This window comes from Nomia melanderi, chromosome 5 (genome assembly GCF_051020985.1).
Source record: "Nomia melanderi isolate GNS246 chromosome 5, iyNomMela1, whole genome shotgun sequence".
Lineage (NCBI taxonomy): Eukaryota > Metazoa > Arthropoda > Insecta > Hymenoptera > Halictidae > Nomia > Nomia melanderi.
The window spans coordinates 17,501,526-17,522,685 of NC_135003.1; the positions used below are offsets into that span (position 1 = coordinate 17,501,526).

Here is a 21,160-nt window from a genome sequence, read left to right on the forward strand (position 1 = left end):
TCTGCGACTCCGACGGTCTTAAATTTTTTGGAAATCCTCGAGAATCGTCCGGACGGATAAACAAAGTTCGGAGATAAGCTTCGAAGGGTGGTAAGGGATGACCGATTTCGATGGGAACTCGACTCTCGAAGTTCGATAGGGAACGGGCATTTTTGCGAAGATGCCAGATTATAAAATTATAATCGTCCCGGAGATCGGCGGGAAAGTTCGCGCCCCGGCGCGAATCGATCGAGCGCCGGTTCGAGCTTAAATCTTTCGTTCAGCGGGGGTTGGTCGCTGGTGCGCCGTTGCGGGGATCGTTAAGCCGCGAATTAAACGTTCGCTGTTTCATCATATTGTACAATCGAATCGAATATCTACTACAAAAGTTGAGCATTTCGTCAGATTTTAGACTACGCCCTAAAATGGACTATAAATTACATTCTCCTTAGACGTTAAATAACTTATAAATTCTCTTCAATCTTTCCTACACAGAAGCAATCAAATCTTAAAGTTGAGCATTTCATCAGATTTTAGACTACGTTCTAATATGAATTATAAATTAGAATCTCCTTAGACATTAAATAACTAAATTCTCTTCAATCTTTCCTACACACAGGAGCAATCAAATCGCAAAGTTGAGCATTTCGTCAGATTTTAGACTAAGTTCTAGAACTGACTATAAATTAGATTCTCGTTAGACATTAAATAACTAAATTCCCTACAATCTCTCCTACACGCAGAAGCAACCAAATCACAAAGCAAAGTTCGACCAAATTCCCTAAGCAGCGCAAAACGCGTTCAGTTCGCAGCGAAGGTTGAACGTTGAGTTACTACAGAAGCATTTTTAGCGAGGAGAACGTTGAACCGAACACGAGAACCATAGATCGCCCGGGTAATTCGGCCGGGCGGCGATTTTCCGGTTTAGGAGCTCGGTCCGACCAAAAATTCGTTCCGTGGCCCGCCCTAGACGGGACCCGGTCCGTGCGCCGGGCGATAGATCATTCGTTTTCCCAGGGAAAACTCTTTCCTTGAGCCCGGCTTCTCCTTCTTCCTCTGCGGCCCGCAGCCATAAGCTATACAATATCCGCCGGTGCAATAAAGTGGACCATCCAGCAGCCATCCATCTTTTTTCTTGCCACGCAACCCGCCTTCCTGCCTCGTTGTTCCCCGGCGTCCCCGACTCTCCCTCTTCCTTTCTCGCCGCTTCTTTGTCGAGTAGCATACCCGTCGAAACTTTTACGAGCACTCGACGGAGAATAGTACAGGGACCGCGAGCACCTGCATTGATATTCCATTGACGAGCGGGGAAGAATCGCGGGTAGAAGTTAGGGCCGCGGAGGACGTGTCTCCGGCAAGTTTCCAGTTTCTACGGGTCGCTTCCAGCTTATGGAGCGCCGGAGAGGCGAGATTAGCTACTTCGAACGATGATAAACCCACCAGCGTCGCGGATGAGTTAATTGCGTGTGCTCTTTATCGTCACCGCGTATGCGGCTGCTTATAGTTCTACCTGGTGCTCCTCGCGCGTCTAATGGCGCGTACCGCGAGGAACTTAGCGAAAGAACTTTTGATAATAGAATTTTAGTATCGTGTTCGAAATGAAGTTTCAGGAAAATATTTCTCGAGGAATGATCTGATATCATTGAAAATGAGCAGAGTGGTCATAATCTAGAAAAATATATGAGGTGAAATTTGCAGGATTTCCACTTGGAAGACCCGAAATGTTGAAGTAAAATGGCCTTGTTTCTTAATTTACGGACGTTTTCTCATAGGGAAACGTTGAACAGTTCTACGGGGAAGCTTCCCAGCGGAAGGGATTAGTAACCGACGCAGTCCCTTTGACCTATCAGCGGTTCGAACCGTGTAGAGCGCATTATTTCCGCGACGAGCCGCGACGCTGCCGGTAGACAGGCGCGGCCGGGCAATCCCGAAATTCCATTTTGAAGTTAGATTGATGGGGATCCCGGCGAGCGTAATAAGTGGGCGGCGAAGGATTCCCGCGGGATGGCTCGAAGTTTTAAGAGGTCCGGAAGCAAAATCATCATCAGCCGGGTGAGTGAAACGATTGTAAGCGGCGACGGTGTAAGTGCACTCACGACATCGGGATATAACGAGCCACGGATCCGGCCAATTCGAAGTTGCGCGGGGGTAAGAAGCAAAGTCTGGAATTGATCGTGAGTGAGCGGAGCGGCGCCGGAGAGAAATGAATCCCACGGGAACCGTAACGTTCCCGGAGGGGCCGCCTCGTGCCCTAACTGCTCAAAAAATCCACCTTAACGAAGAATAAAGCGAAACTGTTCGCCGTTAACACCGTCGGAAACGAATCGCGCGGAGGCTGGAAGACGATGACTGTCGAGTACGCGTTTTCTATTTCGAAACTTTGCGCGACTGATTGGAAGTGGACTGTATTAATATTTACTTCGGTGGAAATATGCTGTTTATTAAGAGAATTCAGTGATACTCGTGCGAGTGTCTGCAACGACATCTGTGTACTCCGTCTCGTTTGTCTAGCTTGAATCTATCTTGTACATCTATCGTCTCCGTATCTTGTGTGGGTTTTATAAACCTTTGGGTAGGCGTGTGCAAAATTGGAAATCTGCCTGATTCGTAGCCTTCCAAAGTAGTGCGCGTACGAACAAATGACAATGCGCGACAATGATGTTTCATTCGCTCGTCGATCCGTGGAAATATTTAAATGAGAAATTCTTGCCGGGAATCGAATCGGTCGGGTCTTTTTCTTCCGATGTTTCCCGCTTCTTGACGCGCGAGGACGCGGAAGAGCCGCGCGTCCTGGGAAGCGGAAATTCTTTAAAGGGATGCCAGGTGGATTACGTAAATCGAGGACGAGGCGACTGCCCGGAAGAACGTAAGAGTACCTGGGACACTGGCTCTAACGAGCTCGAATCCCTGAGCAATTAAGCTTTTGCCGGCGCGACACCGTGTTTTCACCTCCTCCGAGGACGCGGCGAGACGCGTCGCGGCGCGTAACATCTTCGTCGCACGACAAAAACCGAGGGGACATGACGGAACGGCGAACAAGCTGCTCCGTCCCGCTCCGCCTCCTGGAATTTCATCGATTCGCCGGAATTGCCGCGCCGATTTACCCGTATATTCTCTTGCGGATGGAATTGTAACTGGGAACGGTGCCCCGGTGGATGAAGGTATTAAGAAAAAACTGCCGGAGTGAGTGCTACGAAATTTTTTACTGAAATTGGAAGAGTGTTGGAGAATCGGGTGAATCTAATTAATGGAAGGAGAACTGGGAAGTCAATATTTTTCTATCGAAATTGTAATTAACCAGAAAACATGCAGATAACACGACGCTCACTTTGAAATCGGCGATGGTCAGAAGCAATTCTTTTTGCTAATTAGTTGATTCTTAGTTGATTAAATCATTATATTCTTTTATTTGCGATACTAACCCTTGGTACTTTAGGTTGTTTTAATATTAATTTAATATTAATTTAATATTATAAGTGATGCAATATTGGAACCTACAGAGTTCAAAGGGCTAAAACTATGAGACTGCCATTATCGTCATTTGCATATTCAAGCATTGGACGACTACAAACCTCGTTTATACCAACCTACTAACCCTTTGCACTCGGAAGTTTTTCATTAGAAATATTTGAACGTCTCCTGATGAGACAGTTTCTCACTAGAAACTCGGACGTTTCTCACTAGAAATATTTAGCAATATTTTACGAGACAAAGACGAGATTCTTCGTAACTAACTCGAAGGGAAATCACAAGTACATTGAGAAACAAAGCTATTTTACTTCAATATTACACACATCGACGCATCGTTCCGAAGCCGAACGTTACACGCGAAACTTTACAATCTCGCTGCATCGAATCGAGTGGTACCCGAGAGTCGCGTCCCGAATTGTCACGAAAAAACACGGTTCCCGCGGAGCGGGCGAAGACACGCGTACTCGTTGATCCGTCGAACAGGGAATAAAAATAGGAACGACAACGGCGGGGATTGTTTAACAGCGGGGTCAGAGGCGTAACGAACCGGAAAGGGCAACACAACGGTCGGTGCGCGAATCAAATCCGCTCCAGGTGGCTCGACCGAGTCGCGCAGCTGAATTTGTCACTCGCAGGCCTCGCGGTTTTTTGTTTAATTGATTTATGGCCACCGCACGTTGATGTAAAAAATCGTTGTGACGCGGCCTCCGCGCGGCCGTGCGTGTACGCCGCGATGATATGACCCGCGATTATAAATCGCTCCCTCCCTCCGTCATTATCCGCAGCCTGCCGGGGCTATCGCCTATTAAAATTGTGTTTCGTGTTCGGACATCGTGACCGGGGACATCCGAGCGGCTCAGCTGTTAGCTCGAACGCGCGCCGGCGGTTTGCGGGCAAATATCGGAGCTGCTATTGTTTCGGAGTTCAACGAAGTACTCGCTTTATCAGCGAACGACGAGAGAAGATGACTTAACCCCTTGCCGTACGATGACGAGTGAGTCTCGCGATAAAGATTTCTAGACCAACTTAACCAGTCAACCCTTTATGGACCGAATTTTTGTTCATTGTTATAACAAAATCTATGCAGTACAAAATTAATAGATACCCACATATGAATACGAATTAACAATGTATTCAATAGTTTCAATAATTTCATCAAAGGAGTGTATTTTGTAACTTTCAAGTTACAATGACGTTAAACTTTCATGCCTGAGCGTATAAAAGTTGAAGTTAACTGATTACTTAATTTTATTCACCACTTCGAGTGCAAAATGAAATAAATCAACAAGATGCCAATATACTGATATGTGAGTTTAAAGTTACACGATAACACTGATGAAGATAATGATTTTTGCTGCATCATATGTGGCATAAAATAATTGTATAATTATTATTCCGCCGTTTGGAAATTGGTAGCCAAGTTTTTGGTGGACGTTTGAAATGAATTTTGGGCAATTTGTGGAATCGATAACAGAGAAACAGGTGAAGAATTGAGGTGTACGATGATTTGTTCAGACTAGAATGGGAATAGAGAGGTCGGGTTAGGTTGAATAGCTATAGGAGATGGATTGAAGTGGAGTTTCGAGGATTATCGATGCTTCACGGCTAGAGGGAAAAGTTTTTGATAGAACGAAAACGTTGATGTAATGAAAATGAATTGAGAACCGCTGGAATACACGGAAGATACGGGCCGCGTGCATCGGCGCAGCAGATTTTCCCGGAAAAATTCATCGATAACGCCGGCGCGGCCAGCTTTTAAACAATTTACTATATTCCGTTTCGAAAAGCTTTTCATAAACCCCTAAACCGATTTCGAAACCATGGTTAAGCGTTTATGAACAACACAACGGCCGTCCGAGTAATCGGAACGGCAAAGTTGCCCGCTGGAACGGAGCATCGCTGCAACAGCGTCCGAGCGCAGTCTTCGGTCCCCATAAATCATGAAATCACCGCACCAGCCAAAATCATGCTAGAATAATTCAATCCCTTCGATACGATGACCGGACCGATAATGTTTCCAGCTCGTCGATCGTACGCCAGAAGCTGGTCGAAATAAAGCAGCTTCGATTAACCTCTTAATACACGTTTTGTTTCCTATTTTCAATAAAATCACCGCGCAAACAATTTCATAACGAATAAATTCCCGATTCGTCGGTTCGAGAAATACTTTGCGCGAAATATGATTTGATGGTAAAGGATTCGTTACTCAGCATTAATTTCGTTTCGTGTAAGGATTCATTTCTAAACACATCGAATCAATCTCTATATTATGATTAATCGAATCGCAATTATTTCCAAACGATTCGGAATCGTAATTACTCTGGTCTCCAGTGAACGTATGCGAATAGCTGCAGAGTTAATGACTCGCGGATGATACTCTCGATACGAACGAACGATCCGCCAATGAAATCGTAAATACTTATTGAAAGTGGCGCACAGGCAACCGTGCAACCTTTAACGGTATCTCGAATCTTTTGACGAGCCGCGACACGGAACGCGATCGAACTTTCGCGTGTTCCCGGGCCTCGGAGCGAGTCCCGCCATTTTTCAGGCGAAACGCGGCTTCCGCCGTCTCCCCGTGGCCGTAACTCTTCCCAATCTATGGTCAAAGGAATTAGGTTGTACGCCAGGGACACGGGACTCGGCGGGGCGGCTCTGTAATTACTGGATCTTGAATTTTATGCCTTTACGAGAGACACGATCCCCTAAAACTGCGGCGTAATAAAAACTTTCATACGAAACAATGAAACTCTTATCTCGACCGGACCTTTGTCGAACGATCCGCAAGGAAACCAGACGTCTATTTGATACCAATCCTCGAATACCTGTATTTCCATAAACTTCACAGTCCGGTACCTCATTCGCGTGATCGGTCGCAGCTAACTTCTACTCGTTCTACTGCGAACCTCGAGCTCGACGCAGTCTGCGAATCCTGGAAGCAGAATGTTAACGAAATGACTGGTTTCAATTTTTTTATTTGGCAACTATTGATATTTCCGAAGCATTGAATATTCGAAATGATTCTGAAAATAAATTGTTGGCGCTGCCGAAGGGTTGAAGCGAGACTCGGGCGTATTGTGCGAGGATTAACCCCTTGGCGTATTTACTTTCGCCACTAAGCTCATGTACCATTTTACTATCGACAATTTGGAAATGCAACAAAAGTGTCCATTCTACAAGTGGAAATTTTATTCGAAGATAATACAACGATAATAGCAAAATAGTTGTTCTTTGATCCGTGGGTAACGAACAACATCGATCGTCGTTAAATTAGTCCAGAAACCTTCATCGCGAGTCTCACTGTACGGCAAGGGGTTAAAGCGAGCCGCGTTCGCGCGGTGGCCGGGTCACGGAGGACTCCTTTCTTCCCGATAAAAGTGATCATCGTTATTACTTCATGGCGGTTTAAAAACCGCAAAGAAGCCTAGGCAAGCGGAGTCCGACCAAGAAATTCTCTTTGGCACGGTTTAAAAGCGTTCGCATTAGTCGGAAGTTAAACACCAATTACGACGACGTTGCCGTTGGAAAAACGGGATCGAAAGAAAAGGGAAACAAAGGACACCGGGGACAGAGTGGAACAGCGATGCAAAGTGAGTCGGAGAGAGCGAGAGAGCGAAAGAGAGCAAGAGAGAGAGACAGAAGACGAGGGAGAGTGAATGAGAGAGCCTCAAAGTCTGGTACGGTCGGCTGGTTAAGCGGCGCAGCGGCGGTCAACCGTTGAATATATTATATTTTTAAATCATCCGCACGCTGGCTGCTTCCGTAGCCTGTCAGCTACATGGCGGCCTGTCTAGATGCTCGTATTAGAACGCGTCGCGGCAGCAACGGCGCGAGATCTATGTGACGCCTGCACACCTACAGAGTGTCCCATTTTAATCCGTTAAACGGATATGTAGTGCCTTGTAGAATGCACACTAAAGCTCGGATAATTGCAACATCAGGAACTTCTTCAGAACTACAATGTCGTCGCTCCCACTGGGTTCCCGTTGACGGGTTGTAACGACTGGCCACGGTTGTAACACGATTCGGTTATTATTGAACTCTATTTCGACGGTTCGTTGTCTATGTCGAAAACTTGTATTGTACGAGTAATTACAATTGTACTCGTGTTTGGTGTCATTTTAATCGGAGAAGGGAGATAGGTTTAGAGAGATGAAAGTGTCAATTTCTTAATTGTAGCAGAGGAGCGGTTAAAATTGACAGCGGCCGAATATCACCGCGTTCCTCCAAGCAGCCGATCACGCCCGGAAGAATCGACGTAATTACGTCTCCCGTATCTTCCATTCTCGCTCGCTCGTTCCCGCCGAAAGGGAACGGAAAAAAAGAATGGTTTCCGTTCGGCCCAGTTTTCGCCGTTTCGCCGAGGAACGCTTCCGACGGTTCGGCCCGGTGAATTTCGGCGGCAGCTATCGATTCGCCGGCCGGTTTGAACGGACAAGAAATTGTTTCGATTGTTAGCGCCGCCGAAAAGTAACACTCGAAACGCGGATAGCGAGAAACGCGGAGCGGCGGAGGGGAGGTGTCCGTTGAACTATTGATTTCCATTGTTCCCCGCGGAAGCGTGGCCGCGATACGCTCCTAAATAATCGCGCGTTGACCTCCTGCCGGCGAGAAATAACTTTTCTAATTTATAATTTCCCGGCCCCGCAGCGCGTTTCGGGCTTTCATTAAAATAAAGTTCCCGGCCGGAAGCCAGCGCGACGCGACGCGGCTCCATCGGGGATCGACTTTCGAGGGTTAAGAGGCGGCGATCGTTCGGCAATTATCGGCGGAATAATCAACCGCGCGGTTTGCCGACGCACAGTGCGACCAGACGGACGTTTTTTGGAGAAAACTCGGTAACTTGGGAAGTATGAGTGCTAGAGGGAAATGCTTCGGATGAAACTTGTAGGGTATAGAGCTAAATATATGGTGGTTGCATTGTTGTTTACGTCACGGAGATATTACGAAGGTTTTTCGGTGACAATGGATGTCCTGCGTTGCGATTCGAACGTTGTATGAATAGAGAATCGGAATTGATTCGCGGAAAATTCTTGTGTTTCGAATGAAATAGTGTTACTATAGTATAGATAATGAAAAGGTGGATCTTGAGTAATGATGGTTTACTTCGGAATAATTGAGTCGTAAGTCAAGTGTTCGGAAGCTGCGAGAGGAAGGGCTTTTTCACGAACGAACGAAGAAATGAGTGAATGCTTTGAAAACTGAACAGAATATTATCAAAATTAGAAGAATTAGAAGATATCAATAACGGAATTAACTGAAATGTAGATTGTTAATCTATTGTTCATCTATTCATTGAAAATAGTCGAGAAATCGAAACACGTGGACTAGTAACAAGATCGCATAGCACCACTACAATACTGTATTATATAACATTACTACAATATTCTATAGCACTACTCAGCAACACGTTGGAAACCTTCAACTTCCGTTACACTAGTCGAATTTCGGGGTTTCGTCGACAGGTCGCACCGTGCGAGGCGGTTCGTTCACGCGCGGCCGAATGAAAAAGAACGAAGAGGAAGGAAGGGTGAACGGGGGAAAGTAGCGGCGTTCTACTTCTTCGCATTTAAATACGTCGCGCGAGCCGCGAGGAGAAGAAGCGCAGGGCTCGCGAAGCAAGCCCCGTCCTCGGTTTCGAAAATTTACGACTCTCTCGTTATTAAAGCAGCCCCTCCGGGAAACCGCGGCCGAGAGCGAGCGACGTTTAAAACGGCAGCTTTGGGCATTAATTCGATTCCCCTTCCCCCGTCCTCGCCGCCGCCGCCGCCGCCGCCGCCGGTTTTTCCCGTTTGTTTTCCAGCCATCAGCCACGACGGTTTATAAAAACCGACGGGTCTATCGAGGCGGTGCGCGCACTCCCCCGCATTTTTGTAATGCTGTAATAATCAATAGTGCGCCCCTGCTAAATCGTATAACCGGCCCCCGAGGCCCTCGAGGCCCTCTCCACGTCAATTTAATCGAGACAACGAGAGCGCGTACCGATAGCCGGGCACCGCGCTCTCGCTGGCTGCTGGTTCGATTCTCTATCGATACGAGCGCCGATGTTGTTCGCGTCGCGGCGTCGGTCTTATTGCGCTAGGATTGAAGAGAAATATTGTTGGTCGACGTTCCGTACGGTGTTTTGCGAGCCTTCAGCCGGAGGTTTGTTCGGAGATATTCTCCGCGGCGTTTTTTCAAGGTAACGGAGATATTGCGCGATCGTTGCCCGTGTCGGAGGAAACGTATGAAATTGAAGCCGTGAGTTTTCACCGTGGAACCGCGGAGCAACGAAATACGCTCCTTTATTATTCCTTCGTGGGAATTATAAGAGAGCGACGCAAATTTCCGCCGACCTATATTCCTGCCTATTACGAAATCAACTTATCCACAATCCATATTTCCAATGATTCCAAAACCGCTCCGTTTCGACCTATTTGCTAGCTCTACCGTGATCCCCTCGCCTCTGCTAAACAATTATTAAAACCAACCGAGCGCGATAATCGCGCGGAACCGAACCAATCGAGTAACCTCCCGCCGGGAAAATTCATATTAAAAGAACATACGCACAACAGGTCCGGGGATAAAAAAAATGGCCCCGATGATCGGCCCGATGCGCGCTCGATATTTCCCCGGCCGATTCGATCAGGCCGAAGCGCGCCGAATTTGAATAATGAAAAAAGAATCGAATTACCTCGCCGGCGGAGGGGGACAGCGTTTCGCCGGCAATTACGCGAGTTTGTAATCCCGGGGTCGAATGCGCGCGCTCGGCCGTACGCATCCCGCAATTTTAATCCAGCGCATCGCGAGCGCGTCGCGTGCGCCCCGCGGCCTCGCGTTTACGACACGTCGATAAAGATAGAGGTCTCGCGGGCCACGGCTTCCGTTGCGCCGCGGTCGCGCGGCTCTTCCGTCTTTTAATGCCCTCGTAGGCCGGCGCTCGCTTCCTGCTAATTATCTCGGCATCGTTGCGACGTTTCGTGGAACCGGCGAAAAGCGAGGCGATCGCGCCGCGAGATCGCCGCGGAATTATCGCCGTCACTTATCTTTGGGGGTCGGATGCCCGTTTCGCGGAAACGGGCCGACGCGCTGGCGATTGTTGAAGCTGCCGGACTGCGGGAATGTGTATTTATGTCTCTTCCATGGCGCGCTGTTATTAGGAGACCCGCGTAAAACGTAATGCGTTCGCGTTGCAGGAATTCGTTGTGGGAAATCGAGGAGTGTGGCCTGACGCGTTTCGAATGATTCTTGTTCTGACGTTTGGTTTGTATGTTTGATGGGAAATAAGAGGTGAAGAGAAGCAGTCAGCTGAACCTCACATCGTTTTTAGATGCGAGAAGTTTGGGTGTATCTATAAATACAGTGGTGCACTGTGCTTAGCTTAGTGAAAGTTTAGAGAAGACTAGAAGGATCACCAATACTAAAATATCATGAATCTTAACACTAGAACTACCGTACCTGTCAAAGTGACTAGTTTCGGTTCCATTGTTCCACGAGTATGCCTTAAAAGCATTGAATACTCGGAATGATTTTAATAAGTAGTTTCACTGAAACAGTGAATATCAGAAACCAGAAATCATCCATCCAAGCAGTCACCACAGAAGCTCTACCAATCGCGAGTGTGCGTTACAAGTATCGATGTACATAAGAAAGAATGGCATCCTTCCGTAGTCGCGAAACGACGGGACGCGCGATAAATATGCAAGAAGCCGAGCGGAGGCAGTAAACGCGAACGTGGGCCGCGTGAAGGTATTCAAAGGCCTCGAGGATCCCGGGGCTCGTAGCGCAGTCCGCGATTAGCCTCGTTAAGGCTCGAAACGATGGTAAACGAGCGGGCCAGCGGCGCGAGACCGAGAGTCTCCGTCCCCCGGACTCACGGTCCGGGGCTACTTGACCTTTCCTTGCGTCGGCGAACGGTGAAACGCGAGGGGAAACAATGGCGGGGGCGAAAGGAGACGGATAATCTCCAGTAATGTCCGCATCGCCTCTCTCGCAGTTAGAATTTCCTCGCAGCTGGCCAGGAATTCTTCGTCCGGGTTACTACGGGACGGACGAAAAGGGACGAGTGGCGTGTAATTTGTCCGGAACCCTCTTATTGAATTCAGCCGGGCAGCGGCGGGAGAGCCGAGGTTCCAGGCACGCCGAGCCGTTTGGTGGCCGGGTTTCCCCGTCGAATCTAATACAAAGATAAATATTTGAACAGCTACTTTTATGCCCGCCGCTTTATCGAGAATTGTTTGTCCGTGTTGCCCGGCGAACCGCCGACTTATCCATTAGGCGGTCCGGGCACGGTGCCCGGGAAGATTAGCAAAAAAATTTTACAGATCGCGATTCGAGAGGCGAACGGAGGCTCGGGATGAACACGTTCCAGGATATTATTTAGAATAACGCCGTGGGATAATCGCGGATCGAAGCGAGAGCGGTCCGGAATGAAAGACTAAGTCGAAGCGACACCGTGATTCGAGAGATAAACGGAATTCGAGGATAAATGTACCGTGTCTGTTCGTTCTTAATAGCGAATTCTCGGGAATAAAATACGAAACAGTCGTAGACCGAAACGAGAGTGCTTTGGCCGCAAGAAAAAAGTTAAAGCGGGCCGGCACCAAACCGAAACGAATGGCCGCTATCTAGGAACGGCTCGCTCTCCCGCGGCGACACGTTTATAGCCCGGCGTATTCGTTTGAAAGGAACGAGTGCAGGGAAATATGAAAAACGCATGGGAAGATGAGTCAAAATACGATACGGGGAGGGGTAAAAAGGTCGGCCGGAAAAGGGAGCGACGGCTGTACGGCGGCGTGTAGCCCTACGCTCGCCCATAGAACGTTAGCTCAGGTCAGGCTGGATCGAGTTACTGCGACCGTGCACTGTACCAGCGCGCACGTTTCGCGGTAAGAACTTGAAATATAGGTTATATGCACCGTGGCTCCGTGTCTCTCGAGGTTATGCGCCATAATTCATCGCGGTGCGGTCGCGGGGGCTCGCAAAAAACGCTCGTGAAAACGTGAGCCGAGGGGCGCTCCCCGTCCCGGCGCGTCGGCCATCTTGATTTCCGGTGACGCCGCCCGCCGCCGCCGACGCCGCCGCCGCCGGAGGAACTTCGATTATCTCGGACCGTTGCCCGCCGCGCCGCGCCGCGCCGTTGTAAATGGCGGAATGCTCGTCCGAAATGCATCGTAACGTTCGGCTTTTATTTTCATTTCCCGGGATTGAAAACCATTTCCGCTTTACGTTACCCGTCCGCGTTATATATGCTTATAAAAAGAGAAAGATGAAAGGGAAACGGAAGAAATACGATTGCGCGCGAGCGCGAGCGCGCAAGCGGCCGCGTCGTTAGCCCCGAGTTTCATGTGAATGAGGATATTATTCAGGGCTGTGATAAGGTTCTTGCGAACCTTGAATAATCTTCCGGCCAACTCTGCTGATCCTCCGTTCGGCTAATCTTCTGATTAACGTAGTGTGTGTTATTAGACGCTACAGGCGGAGGGACGTTCCGAGGATGAATCTGTCCTGGTTCTCGTGCATTTCGATGTCTTTATTAACCCTTTACACTCGATAGGCGTCTTTCAGTCGCCATCTGATTCGACGCAGCAAATTTATAAAATTTTCAATATTAAACCGTGTGCAACGTATCAACGCATAGAACATCGAAGTAAAATAGAAGCATCGTACTAGTAAATGGTTTTAATTTTCTAGTTTTGCAATTGCTGGTATCATTATTGAAACGAATATCAGGGAATAAATCAACTGTACCCTGTTACTCGGTTCTAGTGTTAACTTTGTGCTCGATCCAAAGTAATGAATACGATGGGATTCATATTACCCAGGTCTACTCGACGAAATTCCCGAGAAAACGGCGAAATCGACTGGATCCGGGCAGCTTCCCGTATTCGGGGCAGCCGTTGGGAACGTTGGATGAGTGAAAAATGAACCGAGTTAAAGGACCGGCCGCAATAACGGAAGAAAAATGGGACGAGGTACGCGAAAGATATGGTAATGCGGGAAAAGAAGAAGCACCCGGTGTTTCCATGTGACGGGTTTACATACGGCTGCCTTGATTCCGGATGCTCGCTAGCAGGTTAACAACGTTGTTTGCTTCCGGCGGATGATCGAGCAACGATTAAACTCGCACAAAAACCGGAAGAATGGGGACTCGATAGGGCCGCCCGGAATCGGAGCGGTTCTGCGTCGAATTGAATAGAAAAACAGGCTTGTTTACAAGGGATCCATTGATATACCCGCTCGTCCATAGTTTGTTTTCACCAATTAATACCGCGGCGGTAATTCTTCCCGCGCTTTTCGATCGAGCGTTCTCCGGCGCATGAAGTTTCGCGCGGATAATCCAATCATCGAATGGAAAATCGAACACTCTTGACGAAATAAAGACTCCTTTGTTGAACTGCCGGAAAACAAATTCATAAATCCAGTCGCTGGTACAATGGACAACAAAAGTAATTATCCTTAAAATTCATAAACGCTATTGAATGAATTCGCCAATGCTCTCCGCAAGCACACGTCTATGAAGAGCTACCAAGTTGTCGAACTCGAAATTTTCTCTATGAAAATGCTGAAAGAGCTATCCCGACTTCGATCGAGTTATTATTAGAAATACAATTATTTTTCTACAATGCCTACCATCCGAGATATTCCTAAACACAAATAAACAAATGATGAGGCACAAAGAACGTAAATCTAGGTCTCAACATCCTTCGAATGTAAACGAAACCTCAACGAGTTCTCATGCGCAAGGAAGACCCACCATTGTTCCAAAATTGCCACCTACGCATCGACAGTACAGAATAAAGAAAATTACTGTATCTACGTAACATACATAAAACCAAACTTCCCAGCAACACCTTGCCGAATCCCTAAATTGATTTCCAGCGCGAGGTTAATTACCCGTTCCGGCAAGCGACTCCGGCGGTGCGGCGAAAATGAAAACGATAGGGAATAGGGAAAAGGCGTGGAGGCCGAAGACGGTAAACCCCGTGGCTCGCCGGCGCGCGGGTGGGTGTCGGCGGGGTGGCGCAGACCCTCGGCTAGACTCATTTTTCATAAGTTCGAAAAACACACCCGGGGCAGTCGGTGCGTAAATTTGAATTTCTCCGTGGCTGCGGCGAGGCCACCGGCGCTCGCGCCCCCGAAGGATGGGACGCCGGGGCCGGCGGAGGCAGGAGGGGGCAGTCTGGAGAACCCATTGAGCATATGGCGCGGAATTTCGAACGACTTTTTTCCCCGTTCCACTCGCACTCCATCCTCGGAGCTGAAGCGGCCGGCAGCTTCATTCTTCTCGGGGCAAACCGCCGGAATACGCGGCTCGCGGAAACGCCTCGGACCGTCTTATTAAACTTGCGCTGATGTGCTCGGAGAAGGCTGTACAGCGAGCTAGAAACACAAGCTGCTAACATTTGAATTCTTGTACTAGTTAGAGGCCGAATGATGAACGTTATGTAGGGCTAAAATAAAAACTAAGTCAGGTGAAATATTTTTATTACGCGATGTGGCTCTAACGAGGAACGGTGAAACTGCTTTTCCTCAGTTTATCAGTAATTTAATTTGGTTGGCTTCGGAGATTATTCAAGGTAACGCAGAATTCAATTCTAAATTCTCCTTGGTCTACTGAATTATCCGTTAGGAAAATTGACGAGTCCGTTGCTTAACGATTGATATAATCACGCGGCAGGGGTTGTCCGAGCACTGTATTCGCAGTTTATTCAACGAGGAAACGGTCGACGGTGCGCCGCGAGCATTTAATACGCGTCGGGAAGAAAAGTTTATTACTTTTAATTAAGGGCGGACAATTACGTGACGTTTCATTTAGCCGCGCGGAGCATATTTTTGCCGTGACACGTTTATATCGTGATTTGTCCCCGTAATTATACGGGAATTAAGGGGCGCAATTATCGGGCCGTCGCGTTATTAGATTAAATTAATCGTTGATTAAAGCGCGAGTTACAGGCCGTCGTGTAATATTGATTTCGGGGTTCGGTTCACGCGAATTTAGGGTTGAAAGGACAAGTAATTGGTACAGGAACGTTCATTTCGTCCTACGTGACTTGTTTTATCTATAGACTCGTCAATGGCCGGTGCCGGTTCGCGTGGAACACGTGCCGGAAATCGCCGGCCGATAATACACGGAACGATATCTCCGCTTGCTCGCGCGTTTCTAATTCATTCGCGAATCGCGCACTCCACTATAATATAATTTATGCGTATCGAATCCCGGGGCCTTTCAACCGGCGCGTCCCTATAATTAGCTTCACGGTCCGGTTCCGTTCAATCGGGCAATAGCGATGCAGAAAAAATTCCTGGCATATCGGCCCAGCTGATAATGAACGTCCGCGGCTGCAATTAGTTTATACCAAGTTTTTCGGCCGGCCGGAAATTCATTCGGAAACGTCAAACCGCTGATATTTAGGTCGCTCCCGTTCCATTCGAGCCGCGCGAAATATCCCAGCTATTAAATTAATTAAAAGCAGAGCGAACTCTAGCCGCAGAACTGTTTCACCGAAGTATACCGAAATTCGGCTGATCGGTGATACTGCGTCCTCGTTTTGCGGACTTCATTTAGTTACTGTTATTTAAAGATGCCAAGAGCATCCATCTACTCGAATGCTTTAAATTCTTCATCGTTCCCCATGCAAATCAACAAGATACGCGTATATTATATTCTCCAATCATACTTCCTTCTATTCTTCCAATCGCATACCTCTCCGATCTGAAAGAATTCTCAAAAATCAAGCATCAACTCGAAAAATCTAGTTCCCTATCCGTAACTGTTCGCGTTTTTGGGCGCGTAACGATAACCGAAAGACAAAATTCCCCAGTCCAATCTCGAGCGTGTCCGCAAACCGAAAAGCAGAGTACAAAATCCTCTATCAACCGAAACGTTCGCACGAACGACACGGCCGGTACAGGTCGCTGTCGCCGAGCGAACTTTCGGTGTCGCCGGTTTCGTCGGGACACGATCGCGCGCGGACCGGCCGCGTGTAGAACACCAGCGGCGGGGAACCGTCTCGATAACACCGCGACTCGATCTCGACCGGTGTTGGTCCGCTTTTCCGGTTGTCGCGGCGAGAACGCATTCGTCATTGTTTTACCCGGCCGGAATCGAGATCGCCGGGCGAGCGCGGCGGCGGCGGGGTCGCCGCCGCTGTCAGCCACCGCAATTCCCCGAAGGGAACCGGCATACAAGCCTCCCATAATCGAATGCGAAGCTCTGTCGTTTTCGAAAACGCGCCGCGAAAACCGGCGAATTATTAGCCGCGATCCGAGCCTGTCCGACTCGATCGCGGACTACAACGGCCTGGCTTCATGACAATCTGGATGGGCCGGTGAAAATTATGGGCTGGCTCGTCGGGCGGCAGTCTGTCGAGTATCTTGGACAAACGATGCAGCGGGGAGCGGTACGCGGGAATCGAATTGGGAAGAGTGTTCGCGAATATCGGGGGATTTATGTTTGGAAGACAGGGACACTGATTTTCCTTTTGCGAATTAGTCTTCTGCGCTTTATGTAGCGAGCGAATGTTTGAATGAGTTCGAGATGCGCGCTGAATGAGTGAGAACGAATGGAGCGACGAAAGATGCGATTGGTGTGTGAAGAATGAAGGAATGTGACAATCAAAAGAACCGTCTACAATTCCGAAAATTGAAATATTCCAGCGAAGTGAAATATTCACCGGTAATTCCTGCTTAGATCGAACGAAGCGAGTAGATCAAAGGGACTCACTGAAAGACGCAGCAATTAGCTAACAACGGAAAGGGTCGGGTCAATTCGGATCTCCGGGAAAGTCGCAGGACCCGGATAGATTCAAAAACGTTGGAAAGGTTGCAGTCGGTGGTAAACACGACGGTTTGTCGGGGATGATCGCGCAGATGCAGCCGCGTAGGCGCGGCAATCCCTCAACTTGTCACTTACGTCCCCTCTTCGCGACCCCTCTTGGTTGTCCCCGTCTTTTTCCACCCTCCCCGAACAACCGGCTTCCTATCTTCCGTGGCAACCCTTTCATTCGACGACAACAACGTCGTCGTCCTCGACGTCGTTCTCCCCGTGCAGGACGACGGGCTCCTTTCATCCGGTAAGCCGTTCCATTCGGGGAACTCGTCGGCGACGAATGCGACTCCCGAGGACTCGAGTTGACCTTCCAACCTACCGGAAAGTTTAGCAGGCTGGAAGGGTGGGCGGCTGCCAAGGTCGAGCTTCGCTCGAATTAATCCGCACGATCGAATTCGCTTTTAACGGGACGCCGACGAATAATAGGCTGGACAAATTCTGCGCAACGGGGGGACCGTTCGGCTACCTGCCCCGGATAAAAGCCGCCGGAGGAACCAGCCAGCGTCGGGGGGAGGCTGAAACGCTCGGGAATTAGTCGGGGGGAAGTTTTTCTGGATGGAGACGCCGCTTTCGCCTGTTCAACATTCACCGTGCGACGTCGGGAAACGTGCGTCGCGGTCCGGCGCCTGGGAAACGGTAACGTCGCGCGATCGAATGGGCGTCCTGTAATTCGTGCGACAAGCCGAAATTGATGTTCGCTTTGTAATTAGGCTGCGGACGCTTGGATTAGGATAGAGCCGCTCCGAAGATGCGGGTGAATCGGGGAAAGATTGAGGAAATTCATGTTTCTGATGAAATGATTGTACGTTATATTCGGAAGCTGTGAAACGAATCCTTTCGCAACTAAGCGGAATTATTTGTTCCGTTAAAATTGACTTTCCACGTTTCTATTGTATATTCTATTTAATGAATCTTAGATTAACCTTGGGTGTTCGAAAGTTTCTCGCTACATATATTCATAATGTCCTAATGAACTTATTAAATTCTGTGTTTGGTGAAAATAGTACACAACTCTAGACGATAGAACTATTCTATTTCGATACTTATCTAATCACGCTACATCGAAATCGATGTAATTCCTGTACGCGCGAAAGCGGCACGGATCGAAGACAATAAGCGCGACCGAAAAATGCGAATTTAATCGGCGCGGCACGTTTCGCTGCTTAGCACGAGCTCCAAAATGTTCGTTAACGAGCGGAGCATGATGATTCACGGTCGGCGCGCGCGGCCATCGAACGGATTCAGGGCGGGCACGGTTTCGTTAATTAGACGACCCCGGTAATCGCGCGTCGCGTCCCGTCGCGTCGCGCGGGAAACAGCGTCGATTTTCATTTTTTCGCCGGACGACATTCCGGACGAGCACCCTCGCGGGTATTATAAATTTCCAGGAGCACGTCGAAAGTAATAACGCCGGGGCCGGTCGAGGGGCAAGAAAAGGGGGGAGGGTCGAGGGGCAACCGGTGGGCGCAGGAGCAGCTGGATGAGAATTTAATCGGCGATGTGTGCCGCGTAAATTGTTACACTCGATAATGACTAACGCTCCGCCGATAATTTCGACGGAATCGTGATCTCTCGGCGTTTTCCAGCGCTATCGCCGCGCAGTCGGAAACGATGCATTAATGAATTGACGCGCGAACGAATTGCTAACAATTTTAATACAGAGCCGCTGTTCCGATAATGACGAATCGCCTCGCCCCGCCGTCACTCAATTTCAATCACGACGATCCTTTCCAACGCCGATTCCCGATCATTTTTGTGTCTTCCCGCTGATGGGATTTCATTGGCGATCACACGATAGTGTCCTCGAGCCGTCGAAATTGCGATCGAAAGAATTTCGGAGTGATTCTTGACTCTTTGATGGAATTTTACGTATTTATGGGGAAGTTTGTCGAAATGAAGACACTGAATTGAACTAAACCGAAGTAATCTGAAATAATCGCGTTTATATAGTATAGACTAACAGAAGATGTAATTGAGCTAGCTGCAATTATTGTCAATATTTCACGACCATCTATAGACACCAACAATAATCAGAAGGTTAACGTCGCAACCTTTGAACATGAACTTCTACGCTACATTCGACTAACCTTGTTAAATTTTCAATTTCAACTAATTTTTAACTAATCCCATTTCCGCACGACTCGTTTCTCACACAAACTATTCATTTATTCGCTATCACCATTCGAGCGACGCGATACCGCGTTGACGGAAGGCGACACTATACTTGACGCGGTATCTAGCCATCGCGCGGTCACGTGTCAACAGCGGCGACACAGATTCACCTATCCAGCTCGGTAGCAATGGCCGCCACGCTCGGCCGGTTTATTATAATGAGGATTACCGCCGGCCTGGCGCGAGCTCGCGACCAGTCAAATATTTATACCGACCGGGAACTTGTCGGGAATTAATCGCGAACGAGATTTACCCGGCTGATTTATACGCGCATTACAAAGTCGAGCCCGCGGAGATAATCCCCGGATGCTCGCCGTGTAATTTTCTGAGCGAGAGCCGGCTGCTCGAAACTTCCCGCAGCCGCGCGCGGCCTGCCGACCCGACGCAGACGATTTTTCAATTAGCCTGGGAATTCGATTCGCGTCGCGCTTTGATTAAATCGCCTCATCGCGGCGCGCATTCGGCCGGAAACGGCGCCGAAACGCGAGACGCGCGCCCCGCGGCGATCGCCGGCCGGAAATGACGTGACGCGGCAAGGCGAACGGGGCGCCGAGCAACCCCCCACGATTTCATCTCTCATCGTTGCCTAAACGAAATTCCATTATTCGTTGCTCCTGACGTTGCCTCTGCGCGCAACTGTCTTCGACCGGCACCGTCTAGGCCATTGATGTTGCTACCCGCGTCCCTCGGGCTCCGCGCGGTCTATCAATTTCTACAGCCTGCCTGCGGACTCGCGCTGCATTTTGACGTGTTAATGGTAGACTTCCGGAACCCGTCGATTCGATGGATATTGAGTTTTTCGGAGATTGCGTGGGAATTGTTTAAGTCGACTTTGATTTGCGCAATCATTAATACGCAACTCTCTGGTTTTGAAGCTGTAATTTCCATGATTTCTATAGAAACGTAGTTTTCTAGGAATAGAATAAAGTGTAGAATATCGGTGAATCTAAAGTTAATTGGTCGCTTAAATCAGAGGTCTTTTCTCTTCGTCGTCTCAAAGGAATAACCCTTAGCACTCCAGGTTGTTTTGTAATCTATCATGCAACTAATTTTTATAATATTCCTAGTGAAAATTACAAATGCTACATTTCTTCGATCTTTTATTTTTCTTAGCAGAAAATTTGGATGTGCGGAAAGTCGAATAATTTTAGGGTAGTTTCTTTAAGATTCATTAAAACATCTAATATAACTAGTGCAATATGAGAGTCTACAGAGTTCAAAGGGTGAATCCTCTCAAACTTCAAATTCTCTCATCTATATAAAAATGTCTTCAGTTTCCGTTACTTCGAGACGAACATTCCACATAGATCGAAGGGGATCAGTCTCGTAAGTTTCACATTTCAGCGGCAAGATATCGAGCGAGTGCAGCCAATTCCTCCCAGTAACGGAAGTCGCGCGCTGCAAGGGTGCAGCAGGTTCGAAAGGGTTTAACCGAGCCAGCGAAGCCGGAGATCAATTAATTTCTGCTCGCGAGTGGCCACGGTGCCGAGCAACAAGAATACAGCCGCGGTAATTCTTTTCCCGTGTTCGGCCCGATATCGGACACGGTTTCTTACTCCGAAGGAAATCCCAGGCTCCCCCGAACAATCAGTTCGGCGCGCCGACGGAGACGTCACGTTTCTTCGCGACTTTTTGAAAAAGATGAATCATAGTTCGCCGGAGAGCGGCGAGAGGAACACGGTAGGAAACAAGAGGGATTTCTCGCCGCCGGTCCCCCGGCTCGATCGA

The 21,160-nt window shown here is 48.6% G+C and overlaps 2 protein-coding genes across 7 annotated transcripts in view; one reads left to right on the forward strand and one right to left on the reverse strand.

The window, feature by feature from the left end:
* LOC116424631 (uncharacterized) overlaps positions 1 to 21,160 on the forward strand; it is a 395,606-nt gene that overhangs the window by 320,843 nt on the left and 53,603 nt on the right. The gene's annotated exons all lie outside the window — the stretch shown is intronic.
* The window catches only part of LOC143174564 (uncharacterized), a 115,002-nt gene that overhangs the window by 1,962 nt on the left and 91,880 nt on the right, over positions 1 to 21,160 (reverse strand). For 2 of the 4 annotated variants that reach the window (XM_076368092.1, XM_076368090.1), the window contains exon 5: positions 6,285 to 6,382. The exons of the other annotated variants lie outside the window; for them this stretch is intronic. In XM_076368092.1, coding sequence (XP_076224207.1) covers positions 6,308 to 6,382 — 75 coding nt within the window. In that variant the 3' untranslated portion in view covers positions 6,285 to 6,307. Of the gene's footprint in view, positions 1 to 6,284; positions 6,383 to 21,160 lie in introns of those variants that run through there. 4 annotated transcript variants of the gene reach the window in all.